Source organism: Portunus trituberculatus, chromosome 47 (genome assembly GCF_017591435.1).
Source record: "Portunus trituberculatus isolate SZX2019 chromosome 47, ASM1759143v1, whole genome shotgun sequence".
Taxonomy (NCBI): domain Eukaryota; kingdom Metazoa; phylum Arthropoda; class Malacostraca; order Decapoda; family Portunidae; genus Portunus; species Portunus trituberculatus.
The window spans coordinates 26,940,750-26,960,749 of NC_059301.1; the positions used below are offsets into that span (position 1 = coordinate 26,940,750).

At 40.8% G+C, this 20,000-nt stretch overlaps 1 protein-coding gene across 1 annotated transcript in view; it reads left to right on the top strand.

The window, feature by feature from the left end:
- LOC123520736 overlaps positions 1-20,000 on the top strand; it is a 21,952-nt gene that overhangs the window by 1,233 nt on the left and 719 nt on the right. The window contains exons 2-7 of the mRNA XM_045283293.1: positions 8,418-8,591; positions 9,045-9,180; positions 14,541-14,668; positions 16,530-16,655; positions 17,156-17,320; positions 18,060-18,272. Coding sequence (XP_045139228.1) covers positions 8,418-8,591; positions 9,045-9,180; positions 14,541-14,668; positions 16,530-16,655; positions 17,156-17,320; positions 18,060-18,272 — 942 coding nt within the window. The remainder of the gene's footprint in view (positions 1-8,417; positions 8,592-9,044; positions 9,181-14,540; positions 14,669-16,529; positions 16,656-17,155; positions 17,321-18,059; positions 18,273-20,000) is intronic.

Below are 20,000 nucleotides of genomic sequence, written 5' to 3' on the forward strand. Positions count from 1 at the left end.
AGCCACTCTTCTGCGTATATAAGAAAAATCAGCATCATAAACCCAATTTGGTGTCTCCCTCCCCTTCTCTCTCTCTCTCTCTCTCTCTCTCTCTCTCTCTCTCTCTCTCTCTGTTCCTTTACCTACACACATCACAATTCTATACAACCGCACTGGGAAAAGGAAGGAAGAGATCTAGGGAGGAGAAAGCGGCCTAGAAAGAAAAAAAAAAATAGGACGGGAAGCACCAGATAGAAGGAAAAAAGATAGGTAGGAAAGAGAGAGAGAGAGGGTAGGAAATTCACTTTTACCTCACTGTGGGAATATAATCTAGTCTTTGAACGAATTTTCTTCTCATAACAGTATTTGACAAGGCCCACAGTTGCCGGTTCGTCTCCAAAAGCTTTGACTTCACTGCTTCATGAATATATTTGCCAAAGTTGTTCAGGAATGTTGATTAATATGGATGGTGTGGGGGAAGAAAGAGAGAGAAACAGAAAGAGAAAGAGAGAGAGAGAGAGAGAGAGAGAGAGAGAGAGAGAGAGAGAGAGAGAGAGAGAGAGAGAGAGAGTCACTTCGATTAAGGGAAGATCATATGAGTAACATGAGCACCGTGTAAAAAATGCAACATGTTAATTAAACGTGTGTTGTCTCCTCTATACAATAGTTTTCGATTTGTAATACACATTGCGCTCAATATTTTCAATCAATGCATTACGGTTCGTAACAAGACTACCTATAATTCAAACGTGTGGTGTCTCTTCTGTTCACTAGTTACCAATGTTTGATGCACACTTACACTTGGGTTTTGCAACGGTGCACTACAGTTCATGTCAGGAGTATCTAAGGACTCAGTATGATCATAATATCCTGAAGGAGTGACTGAACTATCACTTTCATCCTACATGATAATCAAGACCCAACAAACTCACACCGCTAACTTCCACTAAAGCATGTAAACAGTAACAATAATACACCAAAACGTTTTAGAATACGATTCAGCATATCTTCAGGTCATCTTTCTTAAGCTTGCGATTTACGCCTTGAAACACACATTCCTTAAAACCTCGTTAGGCGCCACTCACGTTCCGCCTGCCACCTAGAGTCTCTCAGGGGCCAGCAGAGTCCCAGTGCCGCCGTGCACGAAGGGGGTCGGGAAGTTGAGGATCAGAATGGATGAGGGGGGAAAGAGAAATTAGTCTGTGCAATGAAAGAATTTATGTTCCCATCGCCATAAATCAAGCCACACATACGTCATTCTTTTCCACGTTTCCATTAGCCAAAGGATCATATGTCTTATACAAAATAATGAACGAGTACTGAATATAACAAGAATGGATGTAATTTGAATCTGCAAAGTGTGTCATGTTTTCAGTCTGAATAATGAAAAAATGAACAAAGAAGATCCTTAACTAAACTGGCTTTTGAAATTGGCTGTCCTGTCCATATTTTCTCTATGGGATCAGTAGTGGAGTTGCTTTTAATTCAAACTTATCTCTTTCCCCCTTTGTTCGATTCCCACGATGCGCAAAATATAAAATGAAATATAAGTGATAACAACACAAATCTTCTCCACATAGAAAAGGACAACATGTTTTCCCTCACAATAAGGAACTAAGATAACGTTAGTTAGACATAATTAAAGGGTGGAAATAACGCACACACAAAAAAAGTACAGGAAAAGAGAGCATCGTATCGTATTCGTGTTGTTTAAGGGAGCATCTTTATCCACACAATATGAGATATGTAAGTGAGCACAGGGAAGGAATACAACACAATAAACTAAGGCATAAAGATAAAAAGATATAAGCACAAGTAAGAGTCAAAACATAATCAAACAGAAAGGACAAATATCGCAGTGGTATTTTTGATTCCAGCATTCTCACTCCACACACCACGAGGTAAACAGCCACAGGGAAGAAAGAAAACATAAGAAAAGAAAGAAAGATTATTGCAGTGGTTTTTCTCTTACATGAAATAAACATACGCACAAGGAGAAAAAATACAGCATAGTAAAGCAAAAGAGAAAAAGTATCGTACTGCATTGCTGTTTCCCACATCTCAACATCCTCCTCCCACTCAGCGTCGCGAGCAAACAGTACCATGCAGCGGATACTGGACACACAGAACTGTTGTAATAATTCCGGTCACGTCTGCGTTTTTTATCACGTATCAGGAACTCATTTGTCTTGTGGATATGAGCGCGATTCAGGAATAATGTAATACACGCGAAATAAACCTCATTCAAACTAATGACTCCGAAACCTGGGGACTTAGGGTGTGAAAGAGGTATAGTGGCTGGTGACAAAAACAAGATGGTGACTAGTGTACTGTAGAACCAAATTCGGCTATGCCTTTACTCTGTATTCTATATAGTTGAAGGTACACGATATTTTGATGGGGCTTCTACATTTCTATTGACAGATTAACAAGATTGCTACATTATTAAGAGGAGAAAAGTTCTTAAAAACACCCCTAATCATCTTTGTGGCCTTTGAAAAATAGTTCTGATGACCTGGCAAAACACGGACCAGAGAGAGAGAGAGAGAGAGAGAGAGAGAGAGAAAGGGAATGTCACGGGGCAGCCAGTCAATCTACTCGTAATAATTCCTCTGAACTTCCCTATTGACAGGTCCATCACTTCATCTACCTATCTAACAGGGCGCTGAATGCGAATCCACGGCCCAGAACAACACCCAAATAGACTTTCCTTGTGATGGGGGACGGGGAGGGGAGAGGCACTTACTATGTACTACGCTCGTGTGTATCTGGTATGTACAGTGTGTGCACGGGCAACGAGTGTGAGGGAAAAAAATTTCCCGCCATGCGTCTAAAATAGTAAGCGTAGCAAGAGAAGGGAAGGGAAAAAACAAAGCGGTGTGGAGAAGGAGTCTGGGTTGGGAAAGGGAAGGCGTTTACTGCACCGTGGAGATGAGTCGAAGCATGGATGGGTCTCGGTTAGGAACGGTAGGGAGGAGGAACAAACGTACGAAGTCGACGAGGATAAAAGGCAGCATTCGCAAACATTTACTTGTCTTATGTTGTTTACTTTTAAGGAATGAAACTACAGAAGGAAAGGAGAGGACTAATCCAAGGATATTTCATGATTCTCGTAATATATCAACAAGGCAGTAAAAACAGACACGAGAAACTGACTAATCGTCTGTGCGGCCCTCGAAAATAGTCAATAATAGTCTTTATGATTGTCTAAGGCATTTCATAATGTAATTCGAGGAAAAAAATAGTACAATTTTTAAACATTAGGAAACAAAATAAGCTACAAGGAGTCATCAGGCCTACATATGGCAGTCCCTTTATGAAACTTACCTACTACCAATATTCACTTATCATCATCCATACAGTAATCTAATTTTCTTTTAAAAGTTCCTTAATGAGCTTAATGACTCCAACTTTAACATTATTAAAACCGGAATCGAAGAATCAACAAGGAATTAAAAGACATTTAGAAAGGAATCGAAAACTATAGAAGTAATAAGTGACGAGTGTGATAGCCATTATCGAAAAGGATTAGGCCTCTCTCATTGCCTATAAACACATTAAAACCATAAAAGACAAATAAAAGAAATTACTGCCAACTCAATCTCTCTTATGCTTCCTTTATTCCATTCGAAGAAGAAGAAGAAGAAGAAGAAGAAGAAGAAGAAGAAGAAGAAAAAGAAATGAAGAAGAAACACACACACACACACACACACACACACACACACACACACACACACATCATACCACAACCACCACCACAGCAAACTACCACCACCACGATAGCAAACCACTACCACCACCACCACCACCACCACCGCCACTACAACGCCACCACCATTACCACACTACAGCACAAATAAGCACATGAAATCGTAAACCAAAAAATATTCAGAGTATCGTCTACAGGAAAAAAAGTGAGGTGTTCCCTTCAGTCTGATTTGGCTACAATTCGTGCCTCGAGGGATGTCTGCTCGTCATCGTCAGCTAGAATCATGAGACAGTTCTTGTAGTTAATTGGTGTGAAGGTTGTCTTTCTGCTTATCACGTCGAGAGGAGGAGAAGGAAAAGGAAATAATGAAAGGGCAACATTAATGAGTAGAGGTACAATTGAGAATGTGACAAGGATGATAGAGAGAGAGAGAGAGAGAGAGAGTTGCTACTTTGGTATGTCTATGCGTTATAAAGCTAATTTGGTATGCAATCTACACTTTATATTGTGATCTACAGCAAGAAAAGTTGCACTTTTTCCTTCCTATTATCAAGTGACAAGGAAAACACTAGTCTTGGTTTCGAGAGTGAAATGTCTGTCCTATAGTGTCGAAGCCCCGGTCCTGAGTCAAGGTACATGTTGCAACAACACACTTCATTCTGGCATAGACCTGCGACCTACGACATGCGACCTGCGCTCCCATCCGTGATTTTACCTGCTTATCGACATCTGAATATCTAAGCAATCCTTCTAATATAATCTAAATGGTTATACGAGATCACAGACGAGACGAAGGCAGTAGCTTTTAACAGTAATTTACAAGCTTTTTCTTCTGTACAAAATTTTAGATTTTTCTTTATTCAAGACCAGCGGAGTTAATTAGCGTTGCCTGGATCAAGGAAATCTCCTTTTATCAAATTTCAGCACAATCAGTTTGTTATCGTGGAAAATAAAATCTCATCGTTACCGTGGAAACTCGTATCGCTATCGTGAAATCACATCGTTATCGTGAAATCGCATCGTTATAGTAGAAGATTCAATCGTGTCGTTATCGTGGAAAATCGCACCGTTATCGTGGAATCGCTTCCTTATCGTGGAATATCAAATCGCATCGTTATCGTGGAAACTCGCATCGTTATTGTAGAATCGCATCGTTATCGTGGAACATTAATTCGCGTCGTTACTGTAGAAACTCGCATCGTTATCATGGAAAATTAAATCGCATCGTTATAGCGGAAAATGAAATCGTATCGTTATCGTGGAAACTCGCATCGTTATCGTGAAATCGCATTGTTGTCTACGACACGCGCATCGTAATCGTTATTTATTTACTTATTCATTTATTCATTTATCATAACATTAAATCTGTTATCATTATTTCACCTCAAAGAGTACAAATATAACACATTGTAATATATCCAGGAATACAAGTCCACAATGATAAAAAGTCCAGCAAAAATCGGTACTTTTTTATACCACATATCATAAAATTTCGGGAGATGAAGAACATACTTATCCACACCAATGTAAAATGAGGTTACAGTATCTAAAAAAATAAAGATTCGAAATTTCATGTAGGAGACTCATTGAGAACCTTTCCATTGGCACGGCATTATATTTGTAATGATATTCGTAATTTAAGTATTGGCTCTGCCTCTAAGTAAGTTTCACTGCTAATTTGTTTCATAACTATCGATACATTTACCATATTTTTTCTTAATAATCATGTGTATAGTGCAAATGGATTATTTATGCCGTGATGAATAAACGAAGCATGAAGATCGCATAACAAACTCGATATTGACTCTTCTAATTCACGCTGGATATCGCATACTATCATTGTAGAAGAGAGAGAGAGAGAGAGAGAGAGAGAGAGAGAGAGAGAGAGAGAGAGAGAGAGAGAGAGAGAGAGAGAGAGAGAGAGAGAGAGAGAGAGAGAGAGAGAGAGAGAGAGAGAGAGAGAGAGAGAGAGAGAGAGAGAGAGAGAGAGAGAGAGAGAGAGAGAGAGAGAGAGAGAGAGAGAGAGAGAGAGAGATTTAATAGGTGAATAGATTAATAAAATAATAAACTATCTATTAAAAATCTAATGATCATAAAAGCATTATGAAAAAGGAAGAGGAAAGGTGAAAAACAAAAAAATAAAAGCAGATTTTAATAAACATGAAAACAACAGATAACATTTTAGGTGAGATAATGATACATGCTTTCACACACACAAACACACACACACACACACACACACACACACACACACACACACACACACACACAAACTTCACCCAAACCCCAAACGCACCCGAGCTCCCCACTGACTGAATATAAAAGAGAAAAATAAAGGTAGTCATGTAAGGTAAAATTTGATTGAAACAGCAGAGCGCCGTCAATATTGGTTTGTGATGCCTGCCTGCTCTTGACGGGAGGGACGCCAAGGACACCAACAGGGAGTGGGAGAGGAAATAGAGGGAGTGGTGGTGGTGACGGGCGGGGAGTGAAACGTATAGGGAGTGGCGCAGGTCGAAAGCGGAGTAAATGGGAGTGAAAGCTGAGTGCTTTTGCTCGGTCTGAACACAAAGAGATGTTTGGTGAAGGGAACAACAGGAGGAGGTGTTGGCGATGGTGGTGGTGATTGGAGAGAGGGAAAACAATGAAAGAACAAACAGCAGCATATCTGTTGGACCTTATAGGGTTGTTTGTTGGGAGTATACTATCAGGTACAGAGGAGGAGGAGGAGGAGGAGGAGGAGGAGGAGGAGGAGAGGGAGAAAGAAATGGAAATGGAAATGGAGACGGAGGAGGAGGAGGAGAAGGAGCAGGGAGGACATGGTGGTGGTGGTATAGGCTAATTGGGATACTATAGGCTAATTGGGATAAGCAATACAATGAAAGAATAACCAGCAGGAGGGGAAGGAGAAGGAATGCATTTCAAAATACTCGTATTCTTTTTACATGATTTTTTTTTTTCCAACGTTTAGTGAAAAATGTTCTTTTCATAATTAACTGTAACAATACATTAATAAATTACCCATAACTTCAACATGGTGCCATTGAAAATAAAAGTCTCTGCGTTCATAATTACGTAAAGCCTGATAAGTACTGTTGTCTTAGAAAAAAAATAAGAAAATAAGAAATTTAAAAAATTAAATCTTTTTCAACCATTCACTGCCTCATTTACACATCCATGAATTAATCACGAGTAAGCAATTTCCATTGAGAGGACGCAAAGAGTTCCAGCCCCGACCCGGTCCTTGCATCGACCTTGAGTGACACAAGACTCGATGCCAAGACAAACGTTGGCTTCCCTTATACTGCCAAGATACGAGTGATGAAAATTGTTTTGTGTGAAAGACAGTAAAACACTTTTTTTCTTTCTATTACTCTTTATCCTATAGTGTTTATATTTTTTCTTCTTTCCTCATCTTCTACTTCTTCATTTTCTTTTTGTCCTATATATCCTGCCTCCTACAGGACAGGGATATGGAGAGAGTGAGTCACATCTGGAAGCATGGCCGTTTATTTGGCGTAGAGATGAAGTAGAGAATACCGAGTGTGCTCGCTGTGAAGTGTAATGCTAAACTTCCCCTTCTGCTAAAATTCCCCGTCCCTCTGCCGGATCCTTGATTTATTCACCCCAGCCCGAGAGGCGTTCACCAATCGCATGCAATACATTTGCTACATAGATTAAAAGAAAACAGTTTGGAAATGATAATTGTTGAAAGATATGGTCCTAGATGTTTTCCTAGGGAATGGGAAAGGAATGCCCGTATAGCGATATGAAACAATGTAGTCGTGTGCATAAAGTATATGAGATGATGTATGCACAGTACAATCCTCCAATCAGAGACAGAAAACATTATAATCCTCTCACTGTAATAACCACAAATCTAACCCTATAAGTCTACAATGAAAGAGAAGTTGCGTAAACATTTCATATTTGTTTCTTTCCTTAAAAAGGAAAAATAGAACGATGAAAAACATTTGCAATCTACGACCCCACCTCAGCATGGCATTGAATAACGGGCCGACGAGTTCATGACATGCCTGGAGTAAGGTTTGTAGGGTGCTGAAACAACTGTTTTAATCAAGTGGTTCTTTTTTTATGTTATGGCCTATAGCGCCTGTAGGCATACTTGAAGAGTATATGTGGGAAGCGCTGTCCAGATTCCGCCCATTAGTGACGCAGGCAATTTTATATATAATGGTACCCATATTAAGGCCCATATTACCACCCAAGCGCATCTTTGGTGTAACCACTTAGAACCTGGGTATCATGGTGACATGTGGGTAACTTTAAACTACTCAAAAAATGGCATAGCTTCAGAGGGGTTCAACCTTCCATAGACTGTAATGAGCTGAATCGGTTAGTTAACGCGGTGATGGATATCATAACCATTATTTTATTAGCCATAACAGGATATATCATCATCATTATGGCACTGAGCAATGACAATGTTGATCCATCACAAAATTGCAACATTTAATAAAATCAGTTAGAATATAATATATCAAAATGGCATCAATGTCAAAAATAAGTTATTGACATTGTAAAAGGTAACAACCAATTTTGGGGGCAATATATTATCAAAGACATCAAAAATTTGATAGTAAATAGCAGTTACACAAGAATAATAAAATTAATGAAGGTGCTTATTCTATGTACGAGTCTGTAAACATTTCACATAAACTGAAATAACTTGTTACATTTATAATTCCTGTCTCTTACTCCCTATCAGTGCTGAAGCTCTCTGTGTCGCCCATGCTCTCCCTATTCAACATACGACGCGTCGCCAACACGCCTTGCCTCTCCTCCTCGGGTGAGAACGGCACTTGCTACAATGCGAGAGAGTGTAAGAGATTAGGCGGCGTCACCTCGGGCAGCTGCAAGACTGGCGGGAACTGCTGCGTTTGTGAGTACCGTGCAGAAGGAGAGAGAGAGAGAGAGAGAGAGAGAGAGAGAGAGAGAGAGAGAGAGAGATGTAGGGTGGGAGAAGAACTGTATAACGGTACATATCTATCAAAAAAGGGACAATTGCTTTGAAATGTTCGCATCACGGAAAACTGGTAACTTTACTCAGTTAAAACAATTACAGTAAACAAGCAAAAGTACATGTACAGTACCTTACGGAGTGAGAGAGAGAGAGAGAGAGAGAGAGAGAGAGAGAGAGAGAGAGAGAGAGAGAGAGAGAGAGAGAGAGAGAGAGAGAGAGAGAGAGAGAGAGAGAGACCTTAAATTTGAGTGGATGAAATTAATCAACGTAGCTATTATCACGACAACTAACCTCATTTTCCCTTCCCTACCTCACTCACTTCAACCACCACCACCACCACCACCACCACCACCACCACCACCACCACCATAGTCCAGGTCTCTTGCGGTGGACTGGTGACCCAAAACTGCACTTATTTTGTCAATGGAAACTATCCCAAGCCCTTTGATGGTGTGGGCTCGTGCCAGCTTACTGTTAACAAGGTCAACCCCTCTGTGTGCCAGCTCAGGTAACTAATTAACATACGACTCATATCATCTCACCATCTCGTCATCTTTTTATGGCCAATTCATCTCATTATTTCTCCTTAATTTCTGACAACTTTCTCTCTCTCTCTCTCTCTCTCTCTCTCTCTCTCTCTCTCTCTCTCTCTCTCTCTCTCTCTCTCTCTCTCTCTCTCTCTCTCTCTCTCTCTCTCTCTCTCTCTCTCTCTCTCTCTCTCTCTCTCTCTCTCTCTCTTATCATACAGTCAATGTACCTTAAACCTCCATTCTTTCCTTTCTTCTATAGCAGTACCTTAAAGTCCATATCAACCCCTACACCACCATTTCTTCTCCCAGTATTGGTATTGTTTCATCATACATCTCAAACACACCCTTTTCTTCTATTATTATTACTTCTAGGATATTCTTATTGTTATCTTCACCATTCCATTTTCATCAACAATACAGTCATTCCTTAAGCTCTATTTTCTTTCAGTGATTTTTCTTTCTTTTTGTTCTATCTGTTCTATTCATTTCTGTTCCTTTAGGGCAGGGGTTCTCAACCTGGGGTACGCGTACCCCCAGGGGTACGTGAGAGGAATTTTTGGGGTACGTGGCGGGTTTCTCAAAATGCTTCAGTTTTAAATAGCAGCAAATTCGTTTGTAGTATACAATGTGTCCTTCACTAGAACCAGGACACGTTAACAACGTTAACAAGGAAACTCTTGGAGTTATATCACTTAAGAGAAAGCTCTCTTGGATTACAGTTGCCACACAACCTTGCAAACCTATAATATTTGCTCCGATTTCTTATCTTATATGTTATTCACACACACAGTGACTTATTTATCACTGTTACTAGTTACAAGTTGCAACTAGCTGCAAGCAACACTAGTTCACTGCCATAATGATCGAAAATTGTCTGATATAGTTCCTTTTTGGTAAATGCATTGCATGTTAGTCACATATAGTGTCTCCCTGTGAGGTACCAGTTCCTATCGACACTACCTCATAGAAACATACTAATATTAATTAAAAATTGTGTCTGCTCCACATATATAACACAATTTAAACTTAATAAACTAAGTCAATAAACCATGCATTTATTGTTACCCTTCCTGACGCTGCATTGTGGGTAAGGGTACGTGATCAATACTGAAAGACTTCGAGGGTACATCACATTAAAAGGTTGAGAAGAAGAAGAATTAACCTGTGCAGAAGCGAGGTGAAATGTGTGTTAAGGTTCCGTGCTGTCTTCAAGTCTCTAGAAATGAAAGATCTTGGTACACCAGACAATTATGTTTTGCTCTATATTATGATGTCAGTCGTATAAACTCAAGTAACTATAAAGAAATACCATGGTAGAATAAGAACAGAAAAATACTGGTAGGAGTAAAACCCTGGCAAATCAATAGATACATCGTAATACAGTGTTTAGAGACGATTACTCTGTACCGCGAGACGATACTGACTCTCTCCTGCGAACACTGAAATTGTGACAGTTTGGGTCCTCTCCTATTGATATTAATCAAAGTATTGCGATTTATTCACAATAGTAATATATTACACTCCGACGGAACACGGGCCTAATGTGTTTGAGATGTGGCATTTTGTTATAGTACATTTCGCTCTATATAGCGACTGTTTAGGACTAAAAAACTGTAGCTTCAGGTAGATATTCAATAATGTTATCTATCGATTTTCAGTCTTAAAGTAGGGAAAATTACGAATATTGATGCATTTCTTTTATAGTCCTCCTTGCTTCTCGAAAAGGTGCACGAATTTAGAAAAGGTTGAAGAACACTAAACTGTACCCTGAAAAAAATACAGTAAAAAGATAAGATAAAATGACCAACATCTCTATTATTATGGAAGCTAATAATAATACCAAGACTAATTAAGTAATTCAGAGATAACGAAACGAACGACGATCACGAGAGCTTCCACGATAACAGTGTGTACGATAAGATTTGATTCCAGATTCCTCGATAGCGCTCCGAGTTTCCAAGATAACAATGGCATTCCAGTTTCCTCGATAGCGATGCAAGTTTCCAAAATGACGATGCCTTTCCATGATAAAGATGCCCTTCCAGTTTCCAAGATAATAATGCGAGTTTCCACGATCAAGATGCAATTCCAGTTTCCACGGGAACGATGCGGGTTTCCACGATGTCGATGCGGTTCCAGTCCTCACGATGCGATTTCAAGACACAATATTGAAGTCCACTTGCCTACACAGGTACTGGGACGAACCCTTTCACCCCGTAAGGATCCACCCAACACCCTTGAGTGCGAGTAAAGTGACGCTGCCACCTTCCTGCGCTGCAATTGAAGTCCACTTGCCTACACAGGTACTGGGATGAACCCTTTCACCCCGTAAGGGTCCACCCACACCCTTAGGTGCGAGGAGAGTGGCGCTGCCACCTCACTGCGACGCAATTGAAGTTCACTTGCCTACACAGGTACTGGGGCGAACCCTTTCACCCCGTAAGAGTTCACCCCAGACCCGTGAGTGCGAGGAGAGTGACGCTGCCACCTTACTGCGCCTCACACGGGTAGCCATGAGCATAACCCGCCACACTCCACTCCCCAAACACTGTCAGTGAGTCCTTTTCACCCCGTAAAGGACCACTGGTACGGTCAGTGCCTGGCTCATGGCGCACAGCGTGCCCTCGTTCATGGCGAGTTGTTCAGCCCGATGTCATTATAAGCAGAGGTCCTGTACACACCACTCACCACCAGACTCTATGCAAGGAGCCCTTATCACCCCTTAAAGGCCCCTCACGGCATCATCTGATGGACGGTAGACACGGCACCCTGCTTAAGGCGACGCCTTGCCTAGTATGAGGCGCTGCAAGTTGACAACAATCAGTGAGCTTGAAGCCGCGAAGGAAAATGAGTCCACGCTAACAATGGGATTCCACGACAGGTTGCGATTCCAGTGTCCACGGTACAGATGTGTTTGTTGAGGATAACGATCCGTTTATCGAGGCTAACGGTGCGGCGATGGCGATGGCGAAACGATCCAAAGTATTATTACCTACACAGGTACTGGGACGAAACTTTTACCCAGAAAGGGTCAACCCCAGTCCCGTGGTTATGAGAGCAGTGACGATGCAACCTTGCAATGCCTCACACAGGTCGCCATGAGCAATGACCCGCCACACACCACTCCCCAAACGCTGTCATGAAGTGAGTCCTTTTACCTAACCTAACCTAACCTAACCTAACCTAACCTAACCTAACCTAACCTAACCTAACGTAAAGGACCACTGGTACTGTCAGTGCCTGGCTCATGGCACAGCGTGCCCTCGTTCATGGCGAGTTGTTCAGCCCGGTGTCATTATAAGCAGAGGTCCCGTACACACCACTCACCATCATATTCTATGCAAGGAGCCCTTATCACCCCTTTAGGGCCCCTCACGGCACCATCCGGTGAGTGGTAGACATTGATCTCTTGCTTATGGCGACCCTTGCCTAGTGTGATGCGCTGCAAGTGGACGACTAGTAGTGAAGCTTGAGGCCACCAAGGAAAAGCAGGACCTGCAGCCAGTTCCCTGCCTTGGGCCCCAGGCCGGACCCGACGGCCACCTCCTTCCCCCGTGCGGCGCCCAAGGCCGTCACGGCCCTCAAACATCTTTAGGCCGAAAGTTCTCAATCGTCGTTTTAATTTTGATTCGAATATAAAATCGTCGATGGTAAATGAAAAATAGCTTTGGTGTGAAAGTGTGCAAGAGTTAGCTGATTAATGAAACAAGGTGAGGCAGCTTTGCTCCGGAGTATTTAGTGTACTTTGCATGTTGCTGCCGTGAATGTGTACGTGTTTGTAGGTAACTGGATAGAAACAGTAGACCAATGGTAGTTGTGTAGCTATTGGGGAACTTTTGAAAATTAGTTAAGCTTCTGGATAGAGTGGATGAGTGCACACAGGTTTGCGTGTCTTATACATAAACTGCCACTTGTAAACATAAATTTTTCTATTTCATGCTCTTAGAAAAAAGCAAACTTAGTTTTCTTTATTTCCCTGATCACAATGACGTGTAAATATCAATGTTCCAATCATAAGGAAACACTAGGAGAGGACCCAAACTCCCGTTGAAGTTGCCAGATTCAACAGATATCGTAATATTTCACAGAAAAGATGGTCAACTGCATATCGTATATTTTTGGATATTCTTTTGTCACGTAAGGAGATATCAAGATAGGTAAAGTATTTCTAAACATGTATCTACGACAAAAAACGCTATAATAGTAGAGTTAGGTTATAACTATGCATTGTGTTTTTTTATATACCATCTTGCTCTATTCCTGGGACAAAGATTACTTCTTCCTCAATTGATAGCTCGAAGTTAGTATGATATTTTCTTTCCTTCTAGGTTAGTAAGTAGACTACAAGACACCATGAACCTATGAAGCCCCGTAAATGAGATTATTTTCATAACTTAGAAATCAAAGTCTGATAATGAGATTGTCTATTGCCAACCAAACCGTTCTGCATAGACGTCTTCAGCGTCATAGAGACCTAATGATGTTAGCTCATGGACAGTGGCCATCCTGACAGCGCGAAACCACAGGGGGTTCATAAGAAGATTTCCAGGGGTACTTAGATAGCTGATCTAATAAAATCCTTTGCAGTGCCATTGCATATTGAGTTCCATGTTCCATGTGACAATACTGGGGGTACTGGTAGATGGTCTTATAACTCAGGGGGTTCTTAACGATAAAAAGGTTGAGAACCCCTGCTTTAGGGCCACCACTGACCGAGGTTTCCTTGTTCCTATTTTCACTCTTCCATTCCAGTTAGCAACATTATTTAAATTCTACATCCTTTCCTGTAGTCTTTATTTTATTTTATCCATATCACCTACGACCTTCTAACACTGATATATATATATATATATATATATATATATATATATATATATATATATATATATATATATATATATATATATATATATATATATATATATATATATATATATATATATATATATATATATATATATATATATATATATATATATATATATATATATATATATATCACAGTTTGGATTTCAACTCTGATTCTTATTCTTTTCACGTCTACTTCTAATGGAACTGCCACTCCTACACTTAATTTTCTTTGCAATAGTTCATTTGCCTCTATTCATTTCTCCTACAAGCTGGATTTCAACACCCTAGGCCTTATCATTCTTGTACCATCCACCTCTACTAAAAATCATCTTTTTTCAGTAATTCTACTATCGATCTCTTTATCTATGACAATACTTGGATTTCGATACCCAAGTTCTTATCCTTCTTGTATACTATCCATTTCTACTGAAAATATCACTCCTTCTTCTATACCATTCATTTATCGTTCTACCGATCTATCCCACAGGTTGGACTTCGACTCCCTTGTTTTATCAGGGCCAGAGACGACGGACCACCGCTGCCTCAACGACCGCTTCACCGTGTCAGGCGGCAGCTCCACCCCCATCATCTGTGGCACCAGCACCGGCAACCACAGTGAGGCTCGAGGGGTCGGCAAGGGGTGTGGAGAGAGAGAGAGAGAGAGAAGGGAGGTTCAGGCAGGCAGACGGAGAGTACGGGAAGATAAGAAGGAAAAGTGTTGGAGTGGGGAAAACGATTGGTTTGGGTTTTGGTTTGCTTAAGTGAAACAAGACATTGGATGCCTGCAGGACGGAATAGATCAGACTAAGGGGCACTAAAGAAATGGGGGGGTTTTTTTCAGTAGGGAGGAGGCTGGGGAGGGTGGGTAAGACTGGAGGAAAGAAAGAAATGGTAATCCAGCATATCCAAGAATGAACGCAAAATGTTGGAGGTAGACGCACGCACACACACACACACACACACACACACACACACACACACACACACACACACACACACACACACACACACACACACACATACACACACACAGATCCAGCATATCCAAAATGAACGCAAAATGTTGGAGGTAGACGCACGCACGCACGCACGCACACACACACACACACACACACACACACACACACACACACACACACACACACACACACACACAGAGAGAGAGAGAGAGAGAGAGAGAGAGAGAGAGAGAGAGAGAGAGAGAGAGAGAGAGAGAGAGAGAGAGAGAGAGAGAGAGAGAGAGAGAGAGAGAGAGAGAGAGAGAGAGGTAAAGAGAAAAAAAATACGATTTATGGATTTCATTAACTGTTACTGTCCATTAGGAATTAAGGTCACAATAGCTAACGGCAACAATACGCTGGGAGAGAGAGAGGAGAGAGAGAGATAGGAGAATAAAAACAAAATGAGAGAGAGAGAGAGAGAGAGAGAGAGAGAGAGAGAGAGAGAGAGAGAGAGAGAGAGAGAGAGAGAGAGAAAGGAGGGAAAGGTACAAGGGAAGAGTAGAAGGAAAGAGGAGAGGGGAAAACACCATCCATCGACCTACAGCCACGTTAATTATTTCTATTCAATTAGCTTCATTAACGCGGATAATAATGCGAACACATACTCTTTCTGATGAACACATTTCCGGCTGGCTGAGAGTAGGAACCGGGGTCTTCATGCGTGAGGCTAATGAATAATTACGATGTACAGTAGTTGCTGTAGCCATTTCTGAAATCTATCTAGGCATTTGTGCATTAGTTCGTGACTTATTTGCTGTGGAATACTGGAATGACCTGCCCTTGTCTACTTAGTTTGCTGCAGAAAAAAATGTGTTGAGTAAATTATCTTTCAAAAGTAGAGTTCTTATTTTTTCTTTCTTCATAAGCTTGTATTTTCCCTTAGTCAGATATCCTCTAACAAAGAAAATAGGTAAGTATACATATTAACTGATAAATAAACAAATAAGTGCCATCAAACTTTTAAATTCATCTTTGTCAGTTAATTTCTCATAATTAAGCCACACTCCCTCTTAGAACAAATAGTTAAATAGATAAATAAATCAACAAGTCAGTGTTCCCAGGTTTTATAAGTTCATCTTTGTCAATATTTTTCATTACTCGCGAAGACAAAGTGGAACTGATGTTTTCCCAGCAAGCTGTACCCGTCAGTCTGGTACACAGAGTGAAATTCTGCACCACTTTTTAGAACGGTTTTCTTTTCTTTTTTTTTCAGGAGCTTATTCATGTAACACTTTGGAGGTTTTATAACCTAAAACGCATAAGTATTATTATTTTAACAAGAAATGGGGTCAGTGAGCCGTAAGAATATTTCAAAAGGTGGTCTTTCCTCGTCATCCCACACACACACACACACACACACACACACACACACACACACACACACACGTAAGGAAAAGCCTTCCAGTGAATATAATAAAAACAAAGAAAAAAAATTGTGAATAGTTATATATAAATAAACACTCTTCACCGGACAGTGTATGTGGATCTGGGGCGCACCAGCAACACCCAGGCCGTGCTGACGGTCATCACCATGGGACCCGCCTTTGAGCGCAGCTGGAAGGTGAAGGTGTCCCAGATTCCCTGCAACACCGACTACACTGGTGAGACCACGCTGTCAATCTCCGTCGATGATAGTAACAAGTGATATGCAAACCTATCTCAAATAACTTACCTAGTATAATGTAACCTAACATAACATGACCTAACATTGTAGCCTAAACTAACTTAACATAATACAACGTAAATTAATCTCTCCTAACAAATCCTTACAAACCCTAACACGTGATAGATTGTCAGCAAATCAGTGGACGTACCACGGAAAACTAATAAACACGGTGGAGTAAGTACGGTATGTTGCTTGCCTTCTCAACACGACTTAACTTTTTCCCCATTTTTTCATTACTAACTAAATCCTTCCTCCAACCACCAAAACTCAAATCTTTCTCTCTTCTTTCCCATTTCCTTTGTGTATCAATCCTTTTAACAAAACATCGTTAAACCACTTCTTTCCAGAATAACACGCCACCTTTCATTCTCCAAACCACCACCACCTTCCAACACAAACATCCGGCAAAATTCTCACGAAGGATCTCTCTCTCAGCTCCCAGTGGATGCCTGCAGTACTACCAGGGTGTGACGGGCCAGATTAAGACTTACAACTACGACGTGAGCACCGGACTGCAGCTCTCCAATCAAGACTATACCTCCTGCGTGCGTACCGAGAGGAATTTCTGTGGCATTCAATATACGGCTTGCGCGGATACCGGTAAGAACTGAAAGAAGAGAAAGTACTGCATGATGCGGAAAATAACGAACAGCCTGCAAAGTGAAATAAGTAAGAATGAGGGAACTTAGAAGAGGGTAAAAGTTAGGAATGTTATGTACCGACGGAAAGGGGTGAAGATAGAGTAAATCATGAGAGAAAGATATATATATATATATATATATATATATATATATATATAGAGAGAGAGAGAGAGAGAGAGAGAGAGAGAGAGAGAGAGAGAGAGAGAGAGAGAGAGAGAGAGAGAGAGAGAGAGAGAGAGATTCTTGGGTATTTGCGAAGAGGATGACGATTGAAGTCAAATAACTTTGTACTATGCTATTTTGTTCGATTATGACGTCTGTTCCCATATCAAAGTCCTCATTTCACTTATTCATTCACTCGCTTATTCCTTTCTTTTTAGTTACTGCCACATTCATTCACCTCTTCCCACACTAACCCCATCTCATCCATCAGCTGCTCCCATCAGATGTTGTCTGTAATACCTTCTGCCGTCATTCCCACTACTCCCACTCAGCTTTTGATGGTCTTCCTCTAGCGCTCACGGCCGCCCACACTCTCACTCAAGCACTGCAACCCATTCATCTCACGGGCTCGCAGAACTAATATTATCACACACACACACACACACACACACACACACACACACACTTAGACGAAACAGCAGTTGATCCTTAAGACGCTCCATGACACACACACGTACGTATTCCTCCCCCCCCAGTAAACGTCGATTCCGAGTCCTTCAGTTTGACTGGCAGCCCGACAACGCAAGTGGGGGCCGTGGTGGGGCAAGCAAACTGTCCAAACGACTGGCTAATCATTCCCTGCCTGTCTGACTCCTCCGTTGATCCCACTACCAATTGCGTGGACAGAATTTGCGGAGACGCCTTTAACGTGCGAGAGGGAGTCACCGTTGGAGACACCGTGTTGTACAGTAAGTGAATGCAATAAGTAAGACTAGAATATTCTGAAACATTTTTGCACCATATTTCCACTACGCACTTTCAAAAGGCAGTAGTTGAAGTTGCAAAAAATTTTCATTAATGTTTTTAGGGTTCTAGTGACAGATTAACAAAATTTCCACATAATTAACAACCTAAACACTCTTGAAAACCTGGCATATCATCTGTGGCCCCTGAAAAATTTAAAATACTCACAGTGAGATTAGCACGTTTCTGAATACAGGCCGAATGGGGAGAAAGTATTAGGGGCAGAAGGCTTGGTATATGGTGATGAGGTTACTATGCACGAGGGTGTAAAGAAAGTGTGGAAAATGAAAGAAAAATATGTGCTTGGTAAAGGTAGTAATGGGCTGTAATGGGTAAATCAACAGGACATGGGTGATGAAGGAAGGAAAGGAAGCACTATGAAAGGATGAGATTAGGTACGTATATGTTTAAGAATACGTTACGAATTTATGAGTAGAAAAAAAAAAAAGAGACCAGGAAAGTTGGAGTTACTGAAGCAAGTGAAAACTATGAGATGAGATGAATGGAGGAAAGGAATAAAATGAAAAACAAAGAAAAAAATGGCAAAAAAAAATAAATACTAATATGGCAGAAAAAAAATACAAACATAAATAAGTTAAAAATAAATGTCTGGTGGTGGGAGTGAATATTGTTATTCCAGGCATGTATGTGTGTCTTCCTTATATATAGGGTTTGTGTACTGCGATGTCGTCACCAAGAGACTGGTAACAATTTGTGGAGAAAAATCGCTGAGCAGAACTTAATAAGTTTAACTCCTTGTAAAAGTGAATACAACAGCAGCGTGTCCAACACTGTATCTCCTCTTATCACTCTTCTCACTAATTCACTGTTCTTACAGACCGATCTCTAAACTCACTGTTTCTCTTACTGCTTATTTCGCTTCTTCCAACTTAATACTGACTATTACTACATACTATTATTGACTGACTGACTGACTCGTCTTTTTTGGCTCAGTACTTTCTTTTATACAATACTTATTATATTTAGATAATTCTACTACATTACAGAACCTCCTCGATCATTTTTGTCACATTACATAATAGCCACAGTTCTACAATACACAAATAAAATATTAAACCATACAGAACAATGTTAGACTAGGCTCCGCTAAACAGCAGCAGGGAGCAAGCCGGGAGAAGTTGCGTCTCCCCACTCCTGGATGACGCAACTTCTGTTTAGTCTTCCTGAGAATTTTTTCTGGTTCTTTCCCGCATAACAATATGGTAGTTTTGTGTATTCTAAGGTAAAACAAAGCAAAACAACTTCGAGCGCTGCAGAATGAGTGGATTATCACGTCATGGTCAGTTTAGCCCTAAACTGACCTTGGTTTGTGACTAGCTTGGATAGTCTGCACTCACCAGGGATATGCATGGAGGTCTTGTCATCATTAAGCACCACCACTTTATTTATGGTGTGCGTATCAACTGAAACGTCATTACGTGTAGTACACACACGTCTTCAGAAAATAAAAATATTACTGTAACCTGTAGCACACTCATATTTCCGTAAACATGAACATCCTGGAAAATCTGTGTTGAACGCTATCATGATTTTGTTCAGGCCAAGGTATATGTAGTGATCTTAATTAGGTAAAAGTAATGATTTCACCACAAAGCCTTATCGAAGCATCTATTATCCTTTCAACAAGTGTACACCTACTCTCGCCTCTCCCT